This window comes from Galeopterus variegatus, unplaced genomic scaffold, assembly GCF_000696425.1.
Source record: "Galeopterus variegatus unplaced genomic scaffold, G_variegatus-3.0.2 Scaffold6147, whole genome shotgun sequence".
NCBI lineage: Eukaryota > Metazoa > Chordata > Mammalia > Dermoptera > Cynocephalidae > Galeopterus > Galeopterus variegatus.
In genome coordinates, this window is record NW_007732258.1 from 64965 (window position 1) to 85229 (window position 20265).

Sequence of the window (20265 nt, forward strand, 5' to 3'; positions counted from 1 at the left end):
AGAAATACACTAGATTTTACAAAAATACCAGAAACAGGAACATATTCATTTTTCTGTACTCTTCCCAGCAGCTGTTAAAATCATTTTAAGTTTTTAGTACTATTATCACCCTAATAACTACTGGCAAATAGAAATAAATGTGTCATCATCCCAAAGCCAGCACAGCGAACTGGGATCCTGAAGAGACAATACATTAGGAGGAAGGAAAGGTTAAAAAACCATAGTAAAGCTGGGGAAGAGGAGATGGCAAAATATGTTTGATCTGCTCAAATATGATGACTGCAACGACTTTCACCCCCTTGAGACAAAACCACTGTAGGTCAAAGCTTCATTTCTCGGACACCTAAGAGGAGATGGCAAAATATGTTTGATCTGCTCAAATATGATGACTGCAATGACTTTCACCCCCTTGAGACAAAACCACTGTAGGTCAAAGCTTCATTTCTCGGACACCTAAGGACAGCAGGAGACATACACAGGGGAGAAATCTACTAACTGATGATTCACAGGGTTTGACTGCAGCACTGATACTAAGCCATTTTGGTTAGTGAACTGTGGATTCATTAAATCCAGACCATGCTTTTTAAATGTGAGCATGACTCTAAAATGGAAAGATCCAGTTGCAAGGGATAATTTAAAATAACTTTTAATAAACTGGAGAATGTTTTTAAAAACAAAATAAAGAGTAGAGAGATGTAGTGTCATAAATCACTTTATTATCAGTGGGAATACAGCAGGAGCAAGGAGTTACAAACAGAAGTGTAACACAAATGAAATGTAAGATACTCCTGAACAAAAGATAATGCAATGCCAGACTGTTATTAACATACATAATGCAGACTCCATAATCTCAGGGGACTGAGAATTCTGGCCAAGAATAACAATGAAAAATAAAAAATGCTAAACAAACTGGACATTGTTCAATCTGGACATAACAGAGGTCAGAAAGGTGACACTTGTGGCATAACAAAGGTTTGACTGGGAACCAAAATATCTGGGTTTGTTGCTGTTTCTACTACTAATTAATGCAAATCACCTAAATTCCCTAGGTCTTGACTTACTCATCCGTAAAACAGAGATAATAATCTTTAACCTCTCTATCTCACTGGGTTATCATGAAGGGAAAAGAAAATCACATATGAGGAGTCTTCAAAAAGCTCATGGAGGGGCTGGCTGGTTAGCTCAGTTGGTTATAGTTCAGTGTTAGAACACAAAGGTCTAAGGGTTCAGATCTCCATATCAGCCAGCCACCAAAAAAAGTTAATGGAAAATGTGTACTATGAAAAAACCACATTGATTTAAAAAAAATTTTGCACAAAAATAAACATGTACTAACTTGTTACAACACGACTAAACAGGATCTAGTTTGAGGCACTAAGAAGGAGAAGACATCAGTTTGAAAAGAGCCCCTATCGGGGCTGACAGGTGAGCTCAGTTGCTTAGAGCACAGTGTTATAACACCACGGTCAAGGGTTCAGAACCCCAAACCACCCAGCCGCCAAAAAAGACATGAATTCTGTTAAAACTGAAGAACAAACATCAATTTTATGGTGAAGCTTGGGTGAAAGAATGGTGAAATCACTGATGCTTTATGAAAAGTTTAGGGGGACAATATCCTGAGGAAATCAGCAGTTTACAAATAAAGAACTCATGTTAAGAAGGGATGAGACAATGTTGAAGATGGAGCCCACGGCGGCAGACCATCCACATCAATTTGTGAAGAAAAAATTAATCTTGTTTGTGTGCTAATTAAAGAGTACCAACCATTAACAGAAGAAATAATAGCCAACACCATAGAAATCTCAATTGGTTCAGCTTATGTAATTCTGACTGAAAAATTACAGTTCAGCAACTTTATGCTCAATGGGTGCCAAAACTGTTGTGCACAGATCAGCTGCAGACAAGAGCAGAGACTTCAGTGGAAATTTTAAACAAGTTGGATCAAGATTCTGAAGCATTTCCCTTCAAAGAACTGTAACAGGAGATGAAACATGGCTTTACCAGTATGATCCTGAAGACAAAGCACAATCAAAGCCATGGCTACCAAACGTGGAAGTGGTCCAGTCAAAGCAAAAGTGGACTGGTCGAGAGCAAAGGTCACAGCAACAATTTTTGGGGATGCTCAAGGCATTTTGCTTATTGACTCTCCAGAGGGCCAAAGAATAATAAAATCTGCTTATTATGAGAGTGTTTTGAGAATGTTAGCAAAAGCTTTAGGAGAAAAATGCCTGAGAAAGCTTACCAGAGAGTCCTTCCCCACCACAATGATGCTTCTGCTCATTCCTCTCCTCAATCAAGGACAGTTTTGCAAGCGTTTCAACGGGAAATCATTAGACACCTATCTTACAGTCTTGATTTGGCTCCTTCTGACTTCTTTTTGTTTCATAATCTTAAAAAATCTTTAAAGGGCACCCATTTTTCTTCAGTTAATAAATGTAAAAAAGACTGCACTGATATGGTTAAACTCCCAGGACCCTCATTTCTTTAGGAATGGACTATATGGCTGATATCACTTACAAAAAGTATCTTGAACTTGATGGAGCTTATGTTAAGAAATAATCTTTGTATGTTTTATTTTTATCTTTTAATTCTATTTTTCCATGAACTTTTTGAAGTCCCCTCATATAAGAAAGTACACCGAAAACTGGGAAGTATTAGAGGTAACAAATAAGGAAGATATTATTATACAAATAGCCTTCTGATAATAATACTAACATCTGCCATCTACCTTCTCATAGCATTTTTACATACAACTTGCATATAACACTTACATAATAAATGTTTTTTTTTCTTCCCTAAGGACAGATGAAAATAACTTAAGTCTGGAAAAAGTACTGTGTTCATTGAGAAGAGTCATGTTCTGAAACAAAGAATATCAGATAGTAGAATGGTTTTTCAAAAAGGCCTAAGGAATCACCTTTCCAGATCCCATTATTCTGAAGATAAAGAACAGATAGATGACTTCAAAGTTTCTTTTCTGCCTTATGACTGTCATGAAGACCTCAATGATGTAAACACGTCACTCATATGGCAGGGATTGGGAAAATAACATTGCTGACTGTACCTTTGGCTTTCTCTGAGGGGCTCCAGGCTTCATTTCCGTCTTGGTAGGTGCCTGTAAGTCACCGTAGCTTGCAATGTACTGAATGAGATTCATTAATGCAGCACAAGAGTCTGAGCATGTTCTGATATGGACAATATCACTGGAACAGTGTAACTCAAAGCGGGGCTCAGTCTAGGACAGGACACAGGGAAAATAGGATAAAAATGTTTTCCAAAGAAGAGACAAAATTTCTTTTGCATAGATTAATATTAAATAAAATATATGGTGATTTGTCTTGCCACAGGAAAAAAATATTTATAATAACTCAATCTTAATTTTAAAATATTTTATCTTTTTTGAACAAAATTAGGTAAATGGAAAAATATTTTATGGTAAACTCAATTTTTTCTCTCTCAAAAAAACAGGACTTAAAGAAAAATTTCCATTTATTTTAATAACTTACTTGCTCTCCATCAGAATCAGACTTCACTGCAGTTATAGTTAATTCCAAAAGCCCCATATCCATCACACGAACATAATCTAAAATTTTTTAAAGTAATTAATACAATGTCTGAGTACAGCTTTCAAAAAATGTTTATCCAGCCAGTACCTAATAAAACTAGCATTTCTTTAAAATTCATTGCAGATAGTGTTACAAATATTTATAACGAAATGGAAATATACTTTTATCCTACAAAAATCCTACAGTTCACTTTATTTTAGTTAGAAATAAAATTTGTCTTATATTAAATAAATATTAGAAGTATATATAACTTGATGTACTTAACTAACATCATAAGAACATTACAACTTCAAACTGAAAAACCAACATCTGAAAAACATGATCATGATATACTTAAATATTCTTTAATCTTTAAGGATCCTTACAAGATCCTGAGTTCACTTGGTATTACCTCAGAGTTAAAATGCTTTAAAATATTCACACAAAAAATAAAGCAGCATTCATCTATTTCAGATTTTATTTTTTTTAACTCTTACCTCTATTCAGATTTATAGTGACAGTATTACATTTGTCAGACAGATGTAAAGCAGCTTCATCCAAGATTATTCTGAGGAAAATAAGATAAAACCAATATATGAAGAACTAAGCTTTAAATATATACCACATGCTCACTATATGCTTAATCTCATCATTCTTTCCAATATAAACATTATCAAAATCATATGCAGTTTCTAACTTACAATTGTCATCTCACATTTTTTTTAACTCACTGTTTGAGTGTTAGGAANAGGAAAATAAGATAAAACCAATATATGAAGAACTAAGCTTTAAATATATACCACATGCTCATTATATGCTTAATCTCATCATTCTTTCCAATATAAACATTATCAAAATCATATGCAGTTTCTAACTTACAACTGTCATCTCACATTTTTTTTTAACTCACTGTTTGAGTGTTAGGAATATTTAAATGGGGTATAAAATTAGATTAAATCATCTACTCAAATTAATTCTAAATTTCTGGAATTTTTAAAAAAATAGATGCCCAAATTCAGAATTATGAAGTATATCGGGTATTATGGGAAGTTTACCATATGTTCTAAAAAGCAAACTAAGAATTGCAATTAATTTTTTTCACCAAAAATGAAATGCAATAATGAAAAGAGTAGATGGGACAAGTCACCTAAGAAAGAAAAATTGAGTAATTGGATAAAAGGATATGACTATTAGTAAAAGAATGTTAATTTTAACAAAAGATTGACTTTAATAAAATGGTTTAGGTAAACATCAATTAATAAGTTTTAAACAGATATATTTAATACACAATGAAGTTTACACAGGTACCTGAGAGTAGAAGAAGATTTATCCAACGCCACACTACTAGAAACACTGAATGTTTCAACAGTAAGAAGAGATCGGATTGGCAAATGAAGGGGCCTAATACCAAAAAGAAACAACAGAACATCAACTTGATGCACCAACAGAAACTCTCTTAGAAAAGCTTTTGAACCTTAACTCTACTAAGTTATGTATTTTTTTTTAAACTTAGTATATATTTTAAATAATAAAATTTTGTTTTGTTCCATTTGTGAACTTACCTATAGTCAAGCGCACAGCTCCAAAGATGAACATGAAAAGTTGTAAATGAAGTTGGAGGATTATATCCCAAAACAGGTTCATCAGCAATATTCAAGAAGTATAAAATCTATAATCACAAAAATATAAAATGCCCTGCTTTAGAAGAAAAAAAAGTTTTGATATAATATCCTTAATACCAATGTGAAACAAAAAATCTCACAGAAAAAGAAATCATTTAATTGGAAAATCATAATCCTAAGAGAAAAAAAAAATCACCATTTGAAAGGAATTTGTTTCAGAAAGTACTTGTACAAAAAAGGGAGTAACTATGGAAGGTGATGGATTTGTTAACTTGTATGACTACAGTAATCATTTCATGAATGTATTTATCAAAACATCACATTGTGCCCCTTAAATATACTATACAACAAAAATAAATTTGAAAAAAATCACTTGCTAAATTAGAATCTGAAATGAGGAGGCCCATCCAACAATTCAAGTGCTATAGAAGCCTTAGAAAATTATATGTTATGAAATTAATAACAAAATATGCATAATATAATTTCACACTATTTTACTTGGAACAATTCTTGAAAAAATACATTTAACTAAAGAATGCTTAGAACTATCAATCTGGTTTCCTATATAACCCATTGTGGTGGTGGTGGGAGGATCTGGTTTTCTATATAACTCACTGTTGGAGAAAGTTCTTTTTCTATAATTTATACGTTTAACTAAAGAATGCTTAGAACTATCAATCTGGTTTCCTATATAACCCATTGTGGTGGTGGGGGGGGGATCTGGTTTTCTATATAACTCACTGCTGGAGAAAGTTCTTTTTCTATAATTTATACGTAGTTCAGTCTGGAAACCAGTCCCTTTCACCAACATCTGTTCTCTCATATTTCTAGTCTAAGCAAATAAGGAGCTTATGCTAAATCTCTCCCTTATAGCCAGCTAATGTTTATACTAACCATCTCTCTACTCCTACTACATAGACAGATAGATATACATCTCCATGTATCCTAAACGTTTTCATGAGAAAAGCACTTTAAAAACATTCAAGTTTTAAAATAATTTGTTATTTTCCCAGCACAATGAAAAAGTTTGTCTTTCAAAGAAACATGAGAAAAAATCATATTGCAATAGTTTTCATTCTCCCATAAAGAAAAGTTAACTTCTTATTCAAAGTTAGCTCTGAAAAATAACCAACTATATTTTGTTAGCATAAAGTTATTTAACTGGAAATTAATTACAGAAATACTGATAAAATGCTTTAAAAAACCAGTGTCATATTGGCCTAGGGAATAATAGGGAAATCATGGCAATTAAGGAACTTCTGGTTATAAAAGCATTAAACACACCATTTATTGCTCCCCTATGCCAGACACTCTACAGGTACTGGAACACAGAGTTCCTTCCCTTTCTTTAATGACACAAAAGACAACTCTGCCATTGAGAGGTTTTAGGGATCATAAGATAAAAATCAAGTACATTCTGAGGTGATAATAATGTTCTAATTAAAATAAATTGATACATAACCGCTCTCTTACCTGCTCATGCCAGCTAAGCCCAGAAGGTAGCATTCGGTGCTGAAGAGTGGCTCCTTTCAGTCCTACGGCAATGAGAAATTCCTATACAGAGCAGTAATACAAAGAACTACAGTTACCACCTATATAATCCTGTAACTCAAAAGTTTTTCCAACAAAATATATTTGTTGCATTTGATGCAATCATTTGTAGCTAGTAATCACATCAATAGCAAGTATTTAATGGTATGAAAGTACAAAACACAAACCTTTGTATTGGACTCTGATTGATCAGACACTATTTTAACTGCAACAGAGAGCATATTCAAACTGTCTCCTCCAACACCATCTGAAGAAGTTCTGTTGAGGCCATCTTCTTCAGAGGAATAAATAGTAGGTTCCAACCAGTGTGGGCGGGTTGAACTAGGTAGTCGTGTTTCTGTAGGAAGAATCACTCCATCTACTATGCCTAGATCCAAATTGAGGTGACAATATTAACAAAATGATTACTTGAAATTAGTGCACAGACCTCTATAATTCAAAACAAAAATCCATGTACTTCCACTGAATATATATAATCCTGGAGGCATGATGACCAAGAACCAGCCTGGCATTAATAATCCATTTCTCTCTGCTAATGTTAGAATAACTGACAGTGTACAACTTAAAAACAAACAAACAAAAAAACCCTAAGATTCTGAAATGCTAGAAAAATTAAATTTAAATAGGAAAAATCTCATAAAAATTAAGAATGTGCAGGTATCTCATGTCTATTCACAAGGTGACTCAGGCAACTGCTCAAAAAATGATAAGCTCTCTATCTGAAGCCAAAAGGAAATATTCCTGAAGCGAGACTAAAGAACATGAAGTCCCATCAACTGATGAATGGATAAGTAAGATGCAGTATATCCATACAATGAATTATTATTTAGAAATAAAAAGGAATGAAGTACTTATAAAACATGTATGAACCTTGAAAACATGTCCAATGAAAAAAGCCAGTCACAAAAGACCATTCATTGTAGGATTCAATTTATATGAAACTTCCAGAATATGCAAATCCATACAGACAGAAAGTAAATAAGTGGTTGCTCAGAGCTAGGGGAGACAGGAGGGCTGGAGGGTTATAGCTAAAGTATATGAAGTATCTCAGGGTGATAAAAATGTTCTAAAATTAAAATTGACTCTGGTGATGGTTGTACAACTCCGAAATACTAAAAACCCTTGAAATGCACACTTTAAATAAATGAATTGTATGGCATATGAATTATATCTCAATAAAGCTATTATAAAATGAACATAAAGTTGACTTCTAATTTACAATAAGTATTACTTTGACAGTAGAATCAGAACCCCCCCCCAGAGAAAATAATTTCTAATACCAAAGTTCTGTTCTCAATAGATTTTCTTTAGTAAACAAGAAATTTAAACATATCTAAACAGAAGTGAACAATTATCTTACCTTTGTGATACAGACTGAAACTGCTAGAATGAAGGCAAATGTAGTGCTTGTCATCAAAACCTTCATATTTTGTCACACAAAATAATGAACCATTACTGAACTCTAACCAGAATTCACCATGTTTGTTTTCCAGCAGATCTCCATCATCTTGCTAATAAAAAGATCAGAAAAACATAAAAGTCATTATTTAAATGCAGAAAAGTAAGAGTCTCCCTTGGCATGCTGCTTAATTCAGCTCAGGAAAATCTCCTACATCACAGCAAGGCAGTCTAATTCTTGAACCATTCGATATGGTGGTAAAAAGTAATAAATAATTTAAGTGCCACGTAGGAACACTTCTGCCAAATTAATCTTTGTACTGCATTCTTCTTTATAACAGCCAAAGTACTAACTTCCACCCTCAGGAGCAGAATTAACAACTGTTTTCCAAAGGCAGGGCCATACAAAGTTTGATCTGCAATGAAAGCTAAGTTCCCATAGTTGCTGTCATCATGGTGTGCCTCAGAACACTGGTCTCTATCGGTTACTGAAACAACCTCAAACTACTTCAATCACTGGATGTATACTTAAAATAAGATATATTTGGAAAATAAGATTTATGTAAAATAAGATACATTTGGAAAAAACTTTGGATTTGTAAACATTACCTTTACATCTGTGAACACTGCCAATAACCCATGGTTAATATTCAAAAGAACTGAGAGAAAACTCTGTGAATTCTTGTTCTGAGAGTCTGTTTTTTTTTTCCTACGGGAACGATAGTTTGGATCAACGGCAGAAAAATACTGCAAAGTCTCCTCCTCAGATCCACTTTCCTCATCTATGACAAATAAATACACAATTATATGATTCTGATAGCTTATAAAATAAAATAGCAACTTAAAAATTATCAAAAAAAATTATACTCTTATAACCTGCTTATTTTTATAAAGAATATGGCATGACAATAAAAATGTACTTTGTTTTTTTCTTTAGCCCTGAACTTCAATGTGTACATTATCACTCTAAAGGAAACATTTAAGTGATAATGATATTCTCAATATACAGGTATAAATGGGAAAATACTCTTATAAATTACAAAACAAAACAAAAAAACTATAAAATATAGTCACAGGGCTGGCCAGTTAGCATAGTTGGTTAGAGCATGATCTTGTAACACCGAGGTTAAGGGTTTGCTTCCCTGTACTGTACCAGCCAACCAAAAATAAATAAACAAATAAAATAAAAATAGTCAAAGAAACATTTTTGAATCCATAACTGAAAAGATTACTACTTTGTTAATTGATAAAGTAGGCATTTTAATTCAGAATAAATTTAAAATATATTACCATAGTGAACTGTAGATTTAAATGGACTAAAACTATCTTTGCTGAAGGTATTAATCAGTTGACTGGCTACTGAAAGCCCAATACCATAGGAAATATTTTCAAATGTCTCCACCGGTGAAGGAGCTGTTGGCTCCCACAGTAGCAAGTCATTAAAGATCCTATAAAAACAAAAGTTAAAAAATAAATACGTTAACTTGTAGCTCAACTTAAGACAAACTAAAGAATATCCCTTCAAGAGACCACATGAGCAAAAATCTTTTTAAATGATGAAATGGAAATTAGATCCTAAAAAAGAGTTTAAAAAAACAACAATTATGTGCTTTTGGTGGAAAAGTAACTGATATGGCTATAATACATGGCAATGAGAAAGGAATCTGCATAATTAGATACTGAATTAGATACTTGCCTAGTTTTGCCTGTGTTTTATGCAAATTACAAACTCATATTACATATCTAAATATAAAGATGGAAGCTAATTAAAAATAATAACCCACAAAGAAAAAAAGGGAAGACTGTTCACATATACAAGTGAGAGAGTACTTCGTAACGAGAACTGATGATTCATTGTCTCTTTTGATCCTCCCATCAATCCTGGGGCAGCCAGAGGAGAATAAATACTCTCACTTTACACTTGAAGAAACTGCCTCATAAAGGTTAAGTGACCTGCCCAAGGTCACATAGCTAGTTAGGGAAAGAGATGGGACGAGAGTCCAGATTATGTCCAGCTCCCAATTCAGTTTCTTCTCTAGATATAGACTGCCTCATAAAGGTTAAGTGACCTGCCCAAGGTCACATAGCTAGTTAGGGAAAGAGATGGAACGAGAGTCCAGATTATGTCCAGCTCCCAATTCAGTTTCTTCTCTAGATATAGGGCTTTCTCTCTCTTCAACAGAAAGCATAGCTTCCCTGGGAAGATTCCATGAGATGAAGAATGCACATGGAGCAGGAAATAAGGAGAGGACGACCCTTCTAACTAGCTAGAATAGCCCCATCAGTACTAGTGACCAATGGGGTGAGAGGTGTCACAGCTAGGCTACCACTGCACCTTACTTTCTCAAAGATATATCTGTCACAGGCCGAGCCCGTGGCGCACTCGGGAGAGTGCGGTGCTGGGAGCGCAGCAGTGCTCCCACCGCGGGTTCGGATCCTATATAGGGATGGCCGGTGCACTCACTGGCTGAGCGCGGTGTGGCCGGTCTCAAAAAGGACAAAAAAAAAAAAAAAAGATATATCTGTCACTACTCAGATGCCCTTCTGCCCTAGCCTCCCCTCAGACCCACCTGCTAAGCTTTCAAGAAAACACAAACTTTACAATGTCCTCTAGGAAGCCTTTTGTTAGGTTTGGACCCATAGCATATCCTTCCCACCTACCTATTTCAATCACAGCACCTATAACAGTCTACTTTTTTTCTTCTTTTCCCCTTCCTAGACTGCAAGCCCCCTGAAAGAGGGACTGTGCCCAATCTGTATATGTGCCTTGCCAAGCAGTTGTCACATAGCAGGTACTGACAGCTGACTAGGAAAGGACAAGTGGATGACTCACATGGAAGGACTGCCAAAGCACAGACTCATCGTAAAGCCTAGTGTGAATACCAATCAAGGTGCCAAGCGATGAGGCAGCTCTGTCCTTCCTGTGAGAAGCCACTTGCCAGGCTAATTCCTGAGCTTCTGAAGCCCTAGAAAGTATAAACCAGGACTAAGCACAGTGACTCTTAGGACATTATAATCCCCACCCAAAAAGTCTCTTAATCACTATGTTAAAGATACTGGGATATAGGAATAAAAGATATTACATCTCAGACATACTGACAGCTATGTCCCAAAACTCTGTGGTACAAATTTGGCTTACTACTTCCTGGGCATATTACAGGACAAAGAAACAAAGAGTACAAATATAGATCTTGGTCTAAACTCCTATGTATATAAATAATGAAGGAATAAAATTAAGAATTTTCTTAGGAAATGCTCTTCCTTTACCCTATTCCCTATGAGCATTCTCTTACCTTCACAGTTTAAAGAAAAGCTATTACTTTCAATAAAACCTGGAATTCATGGTATGTGAATTGTAAATGCAAGTTTCATATAATTTTAGTATGTTTTCCTTACTTATATTTTGGTTTAAACACAGCGTGGATACCATTAATGCTATAAAACATTGGATGTTTCTAATATCAAGAAAGAAAACAATGCTTAAGATATTTAAGGACATAATACCATGATTTTGTGTCTATGAGCCTGAAACATAATAGATGCCTAATAAATATTTGATTTAATGAAACAGAATTACTTTTTGTATTATATTCTAAAGGACTTTTGACATAGAAAAAAATCCTTCTGTACCTGACATTGTCTTTCTAAAAAGAGCCAGTAGACCAAGGCACTAAAAAGGATTAAACCAATATTTTAAATGTGTGAAGTAAAGGCATATCTGTTTATAATTCCTTCTCAGAAAAGATTTAAAAATAAAAGAAAAGGATAAAAGAACATTATTAAGACATTTAGTAAAATTTAAATGGGGTAGGAAGATAAGATGGTAGTATATATCAATATTAACTCCCGATTTTGACAGCTAAATTACAGTTATATAGAATGTCCTTGTTTGTGGGAAATACACACTCAAATACTCAAGGTTGAAGGGGCACCAAGTCAGCAAGTTATTCTCAAATGGTTCAGGGGGAAAAAACTCTTTGTACTTGCAAATTTTCTCTAAGTCTGAAAATGTTTGAAAACTGCAAAAATAATATTAATTTGAAAATATAAAGCCAATTATGGGGCAAAGAATTCACACCCTGAGGAAGTGAGACATGAGATTTATATGGTCCACAGAGTGAGGGAGCACTTCAGTATTTATGTAATTCCAGGGGCCGGAGACACCAGGAAGTGGGCAGAATAAGAACAGAAACTCTCCTAAGCAACTCCCATGTAACCAACTACCCAGATTAATAGATAGTCTAGTTTCCTAATTTAAGGAATCAACTACCCAGTTACCCCCAACTGTTATAATGATGGATGTCCCCATTGTGCTATCTGCTTGCTGCTGGCAAACCACTCTCTAGCATATCTGGGAAATTCTGCTCCTATCAGTTCAGTTATATAGTTTATATATTCACCATGGATTGATTGTGTTTGGCCTCAAATTTCCTTGTATTTATTACTGTAAGTACAGTTTAATTAAATACTTTACTGATTAATTTTAAGTATGTAGTCTGGGGTGAAAAAAATCTTAAAAACCTACAAGGATTCTGCACTCAGATCACTTGGAAAAAAAATTGTTTTTTGTTTTACTTTTTAAAAAACAGAACTAAAAATTGTAGACAATGCTTCTTGGTATACTTTATGCAAAAAAGATAAGGTGGGTCTAATCGTCAGCTCATACTCAAAGGAAAGACCTTGCCCTATATTTTAAAAACAATTGGTAAATGAATATACATTTATAAATTGAATGTTTAAGGTATGTATTACTGTTCTTGATATTCTCATTTAACCAAAAACAACCCGCTCAATCAATGTAGAAAGAGAAAGAAATCGGTCAAGCCCTTCTGATGTCTGGGCTGGGCCTTGAACAAGTCCTTTCATTTCCCTCAGTCGATCCCACATACAGACCGGTTCCCGCTCACTGGCTGAGCGAGGCGCGGGAGCAACGCCGAGGGCTGCGATCCCGTTGCCGGTCCCTGGTCCGGTACGGGGGCAACACTGAGGGTTGCGATCCGTTGCCGGACACGGAAAAAAGACAAAAGATAAAAAAAAATAAAAAAAATAAAAAAAAAAAAGATCAAGAATTAAAACCGTTGCTATATGACAGAGGAGAGCAGTATCCATTAGTTGCTTGCTCACATTTTTATTTTACCTGTTCATTTTCAAACATTACTCTACGAGAAGAAAAAGGAGATGGAGCCGGTCTTCTCAGATCACAAACATCTTTCAGGGAATGAGCACCTCCTTCCTCTTCTTCCTGGTAGTGACCATCATTTTCTTCTTCTTCCTCAGCTGCTATTCTCTCCAAAATTGAATGCATAGCTGGTGGATTTACTTTCAGTACAATTCTGATAGCAAAGACAATAAACAAAAAAAGAATCAAGATCTAAGCATAAACAGCAAAATTTTAACTTTTGTTCAAATTAATGCAAAGACCACTGATTAAATCTTAATGATAGGATTACACTTCTCTACAAAGTCTAATTATGTCTAATGTAACACACTTATAAACACGTTGTAATCTTCAAAGTGTGAAACTAAGACAAGTAAATAACAGGATATTAACATTTTTCCTGTGCAGACCAGTCCTCCCAACACGCTCAAAAAATTATACTTGGCTAGCTGAAAGTCTGACCTATTGTGGGCCAAAGGTTATTTTTAAATTCCATCAACCTCCAACAAACTTTACCTTAGAATTCTAGTTATCATTAAACCAAATCCTCTCACATACAGTCTGTTCAGCTATAATGGAATACTTGCCTATCCAAGTAACCTCATATTATATAAATTGTCCAAATGGCAAAAGGAGAAATTGATCAGGGAATAGTTTCAGAACTGCAACAGCAAAGTTATCTCTTTCTCCAGGAATTCCAATAATAAAGGGCTTGTGCTATTTGATATTTTGTACTTACATATCCTAAAAATCACTGAGCTAATGCAGCCTTTGACTACAAAAGCTAATGAGCTTTTACTCCAGAGTATTACCATTTCTTTCCTAATCTTCTGCAGAACATGACTAGCACAGGCTTTTTATCCTCCTTTTTATCACCATATTAATCCACTATTATTATGAGGCAGGGAACCCTCAAACAAAACAGCTGTGCTGCATCTATAAACACTTTTTTCCCCACTAAGTAGGTAGTCCCATTTGGTTCTAGTAAACTACCACAAACTGTTGCCTAATTTTTATATACCCTAATGTAAATTGTGCTTCTAAATTACTAAATTGAAGTAGATCCAATTCTTCCGATGAAAAATCATGCTTATTATCAGGCATAGATTGCTAAAGCCTGTCCTAAAACTCTGACAGGTCTAACATATAGCAGAGAGAAAGTGTAAAAGAAGGCAAGCAGAGAAATAGCATAAAAAGGATCATTTAAATTCTTAGAGAACTTCCAAATAGTTTTCAATATAATAATGGATTGTTATTTCATGTAAACTAAGTTATTTTAAATATGATCCAAGCTCACTATCAGGTTAATATAATTTATGGAATGACTTATCTTGTCTAAGAAATCCTAGAGCAGTGGTTCTCAAAGTCCAGCTGCATACTGGAATCCCCTGGTATAACTTCAAACATACACTTATGCTCAGGACCTATCCCAGAATCTCAGGGTGGGGCTCAAGAATCAGTATTTTGTAAAAGCTCCCCAGATTTAAAACACATTGTCCTCTCCTAAAGCAATCACTGATTATAAAATTCATTTGACAATTAACTACATGGTGCCTTATGATATCCCTTCTACTGTAGCCTTGAAGTACTTTAAAAATGGTTAATGATTCTTCTGTCCTTCTAATTAGACTAAGTAACTGGAGACCACAGAACACATTTTATACTTCTTTCTATCTCTCACAATATCTAACACACACTTTTCATAGAGTAGTGCTCAACATTTATTTTTTATTTGATTTGTCCGTCTTCCTCTGGGTTCTCTCATCAAGGCTGGATGTTTTTAGCTTAAATAAACATATACAACATTAAGTTCTACAGCATTTATTCATTTGTTCCTGTTTCATGGGTACATGGGGTAGACAGGATGGGTAGATAATTTAAAGGGGCTGTTTTGTGTTAATAGCCAAAGTGTTGGTTAAAAGGACTATAGTACTTTATTTTTGAAAGGAAAATACCATTAAACCCATACATTTGTTCACTCACCGTGGCCAGTCAAAGTCATCTGATGATGTTGTATCTCCATCTATTCTGCTAGACACGTGGAAAAACTTAACAGATGGTTCTCCTTTCTCTTCCTGGAATGACCCTAATAAAACAAGACTGATTTACTGAAATACATTTCTTATCAAGTGTTTAAAAAAAAAAAAAAAAAAAAAAAAAGATCTTTCTTCTTTGAAGGAGCAAAGATCCTGTCAATCAGGGAGATATGCAACATTAAGTTCTACAGCATTTATTCATTTGTTCCTGTTTCGCAAGTACATGGGGTAGACAGGATGGTTATAATTTAAAGATGCTGTTTTGCGTTCAAACTCAAATAGTTAAATACCAACGTTTGACGTATATGGTGCAAAAACATGACATAGTAAATACAGCAGTTACCACTTACTGAGTGCTATTAATGATTAATTCTTCGTAAAAGAAAAATTTATGCAGTTAATCTACCACAAGAAATATAAATACATTTATTGTGTACTTTATACCAAGCACTGTAAGAACTACCTCTATTCAAAATAATGCTATACAGGGGCCGGCCCGTGGCTCACTCGGTAGAGTGCGGTGCTAATAACACCAAGGCCCCGGGTTTGGATCCCACATAGGGATGGCCGGTTCGCTCACTGGCTGAGCGTGGTGCCGACAAAATAATGCTATACATGTTTTTTCATTTCATTTTACAAATAAAGATTGGCTTTCCTCCAGAAAGAGATTCTTGCCACTGGAGATAAGGAATGATCAGATAACAGCTAAAGGCCCTTTCATGAAGTCATAATTGGCAAAAGTCAATTTTAAATATCTCTAAAGATATGTAAAACTCAGAACAAGGGAAGGGAAACTTTTGCAGCCTATTCCCAGAGAGGGGGTGGCAGTCGGGGACTGGAGTATGGTGGCAGAGGGAGGGTGCTATGGCAGAGGCAGGTGGCTTAGGAACCACAGAGTGTAAGATCTTCCAGAGTTCTTCATGGACTTGATTCACTCTACATTTATGCGCATTCCCTTCATTAGCTGACAAAAACAAAGTAATACAGGAAAACTCAAAACAAGCTTTACAAAGAAAAGCCATTAGAGATTAGTTAGTATAATGGTGGAAAGCTCAAGCTCTAGGGTCATATTTGGGTTCAAATCATGACTCTGCCATTTACTACAACAAGAACTTAAAAGATACCTCCTTCTAACTCCACAGATTTTCTCACCTATTAAATTATCAAAATAGTTGGAAAAAATAAGTGTATGGTGATTATGATGATTTAAGGAAACAAGATAATGTATGTGAAGTGCTTAGCACAGTACCTAATACATACTGGCACTCAACAAATCCTGGCTGTTATCAGCCATACAACAAATAAGTGGTAGGGGATGATAAAAATGTAGGATAAAGCACTAAATTCCCCTGCAGAGAATAAGTATTTTAACAAAGTGAATAAATCATCATGTTTAATAATTTTTTTAAAAACTGACTTATATCATATATTTGTATACAATACTGGAAAAAATGGGCTCTTATTTTCTAAAATAATGTTAATTTTATTATGGGCTATCAGACACTTTCATGATGTAAGATGCAGTAGCAGCTTTTGTATCTAGTCTGGCTCTTTTATAAACACATTCAATCTTACCAATTAGTTCTCTAAAGGTAAGTTCCAACTTAATTTGTTCTGGAGTTGATCCTCCTATAAATTCAGTCTTAAATTCTAGATCTGTGAATGCTAAATGAAGGATCTCCTTCTGAAGCGACTTCTTAAACCACGGTCCTCTTTCTTGATCTGATCGAAGATCAGGTATTGGGAAGCGTACAGACAGATTTAATGCTGGTGTGGCAACTTGTATTGATATCCGACAATTTGCAGGATTATGTGAATCATCTAAGAATACTTCAGTGAAAGCCTTGTGCTAAAACACAAAACAACAAAAATATGCCAAAATATTAAATAAATAAGCATAAATAATGTAAATTAGTATTCTACATTACAATATGTGCAATCACTACTTCCCCATTCAGTATAATGCATTAAAATACAACTCAAAATAACTACTACCACATTAATTTAGTGTAATGAAATTTTATAATGCAACAACTATTGGCAAAAGTCGTAACTACTGGCAAAAGTTAAACCCTGATATAAAAAAAACAAAAATAAATCAAAATACAAACTGAATCCAAGTGAAGACAGACGTGCTTACAGAGGCATATATACCTTATTAAAAACTAAAGCAATAGCATATAAATTAGCCTATGAAAATATTCAATATGGTTAAAAATCATCATAGTATCCAACATTCAATTTGAAGGATTTATCTGCCAATATGCTACTTTAAAGAGATTCTATGTGAAAACAGATTAATTATATGAAATACAAAGGCCCACCTCTGACTCATCTTTGTATTTCCAGGACTAAGCCCAGAGCCTGGCACATCATAGGTTTTAAACAAGTATTCACTAAATAACTCTCCCTGAGCTCTTATCCAATCCAAGGACATGATCCCATCAAATGGCTCTTAAAAACCAAAAACATGTACACTATTTACCCAAAGCCATGTTATAATAAAAGGGTCAAAGAACATGCCATTCAAACAGAAGTCCAATTCTAATTTTTCTCTAAAATGTATTAAAACTAATAAAGCTTTAGTCCACTATAGGTGGTAACATTCCTTAATTTCTTGAATCAGTCTCTAACCTACTAGATTAGAAAGTTCTTTTCTTATGCTAGACTTGGATTTTTTTTTTTTTAACATACACTTACTCAAATTTAATATCCATGTAAATGTCATCTGCCATATATATATATTTGGTGGCTAGCCCGTGTGGGGATCTGAACCTGTGACCTTGGTGTTATAATACCATGCTCTAACCAGCTGAGCTAACCAGCCAACCTAGACTTGGGTTTTTTGTTTTGTTTTGTTTTTAATTTTTATTTTGTCAATATACAATGTAGTTGATTATTATGTAGACTTGGGTTTTTAAGAAAGCTATTCTCTCTCTCCCCTATTTGACTTTCTAATACTAACGCCCACCCTCAGGCAAAAATAAAACAAGAGATTAAACCATCATCCCAATACATCTATGGCTAATGGCAAACACAGAGACTAGCCACAGACCACAATCAAGCCTACCAATTGGCATATTTCTATCCACTCATTTTCTATACATCAAGTTTACTTACACAGCTGTAATAAAATTTATGTGGTATAATATATTCTACTTTTTCACTTAATACTTCTTGATGCGCCTTCTTCATGTTGCTACACCATTTAATAACCATCATTTAAAATAGCCATTTAGGGGCTGGTTGGAGTGTGGTGCTAATAACACCACAGTCCAGGGTTCAATCCCTGTACCAGTCAGCCACCAAAAAAAATTTTTTAAAATAAATAAAATAGTCACATAAAATTTCATTCAGTATATTATCAAAACTTATTTAGCTAGTCTACTGTCAAGACATAAAAAATGTCTATATTTTTTCCATTATTACAAATAATGCTGTTTTAATAATATATAAATAATATATCCTTTTTAATCTATTAGGAATACTGAAGCTCAGAAATTATCCCAATAAGCCTGGCAGCTAACTATAATTATGATTAGCATCCATAATTTTTTTAATACTTACCAGACTAATATGCTTATTATATGAAGTATACATGTGAGATGCCATCATCTCTACTGTAGTAAGTTTTTGTGGTTGAAGCAAGGAATTTAACCTGTCCACAATACTGATATCCAGTTCACAACACACTGGGTTTAATTTAATTTGTAATTCTGCCTTCTGAGGAACTGAACTAAGTCTTGCTTGATTGCCCTTAAAAAAGAAAGAATTCAATCACTAACAATACTATAAAATTAGGTTAAAACTTTACAATTGTGATATAATATATATCAGATGGAAATTCACAGGTGGTAATTATACAAAAAGATCTCTTACTTGGGGTCCTCTAGTCTCAGAATGCTTATAATGAAGCTGAAGACACACAGGGGGATGGGAATCAGTTCCTTCTTTGGAATGGAACATTAAAAGCTTAAAAGCAAAGATGAAGATAAATTAAATATAAGATAGTAAGTTAAACATAGGAGAGTGTGGTGCTGATAACACCAAGGCCAAAGGTTTGGATCCCATACAGGGATGGCCGCTTAGCTCACTGGGTGAGCGTGGTGCTGACAACACCAAGTCAAGGGTTAAGATCCCCTTACCGGTCATCTTTTAAAAAAATACAGAAAGAAAGAAAGAAATCAGAAATGCTGGCTTTAAGTTTCATTTTTGTCATTTACAAGTAATGTAAATCTTTGACAAGTTATTTAACTTCTGTGATACTTAGTATCTCATCTGCAAAACGCAGATAAGGTTTCCCATAAATTAATGCTCAAGAAAGTACTTTGAAAATAAAACAATATATAAGGGCAAAGTAACAGTAATAAATGTTATTTTGACACTTAACATTATTAACATTAGCAGAATAAATGTTACTTTGAGTAATAGTCATTATTTAGTAACAGTAATACAAGATTCTCTAGGTCACAATTTCACATTAGGAAAAAATCAGGTTAATGGTAAATAAACACAAGACTTTCGCTTTTCCTGAAAAGTGCTTAGCACACAGCAGGCATTCAGTATTTGTTCAATAATAGAATTCTTCTGAAATGAAGAGTGCTTTGAAAATGAGTGAAATGAAGTCATTTGTCACATAATCTGTCTGCCACTCAAATACAAGTCAACTCTAAATTAAAAATTCTAACAGACTCTTACAATGGCCTTGAATGCCATACTCTAAAATCTGTTCTCTCTCTCTCTCTCTCTCTCTCACACACACACACACACACTCACACACACACACACACACATACACACACACACTCACACAAAGATAATGCTCTTCCCATATGACTTCCTATACATTTTTTTAAAAAGTCATTGTTGTTCATACAATTCTTAAAAAGCAAGATAGATTTAAAGAATAATCTTAAAAGAAAGGTATCCAGCATTTACCTCTGTATAATGAGGAG

The 20265-nt window shown here is 34.3% G+C and overlaps 1 protein-coding gene across 1 annotated transcript in view; it reads right to left on the reverse strand.

The window, feature by feature from the left end:
- ATG2B (autophagy related 2B) overlaps nucleotides 1–20265 on the reverse strand; it is a 64729-nt gene that overhangs the window by 20923 nt on the left and 23541 nt on the right. The window contains 17 exon segments of the mRNA XM_008590487.1: nucleotides 3065–3235; nucleotides 3507–3583; nucleotides 4043–4113; nucleotides 4854–4946; nucleotides 5108–5214; nucleotides 6641–6721; nucleotides 6886–7085; nucleotides 8079–8229; nucleotides 8726–8898; nucleotides 9407–9564; nucleotides 11747–11760; nucleotides 13254–13449; nucleotides 15258–15360; nucleotides 16886–17159; nucleotides 18878–19066; nucleotides 19190–19282; nucleotides 20249–20265. The exon segment at nucleotides 20249–20265 is cut by the window's right edge and continues 7 nt beyond it. Of these exon segments, the coding sequence (XP_008588709.1) occupies nucleotides 3065–3235; nucleotides 3507–3583; nucleotides 4043–4113; nucleotides 4854–4946; nucleotides 5108–5214; nucleotides 6641–6721; nucleotides 6886–7085; nucleotides 8079–8229; nucleotides 8726–8898; nucleotides 9407–9564; nucleotides 11747–11760; nucleotides 13254–13449; nucleotides 15258–15360; nucleotides 16886–17159; nucleotides 18878–19066; nucleotides 19190–19282; nucleotides 20249–20265 (2168 nt within the window).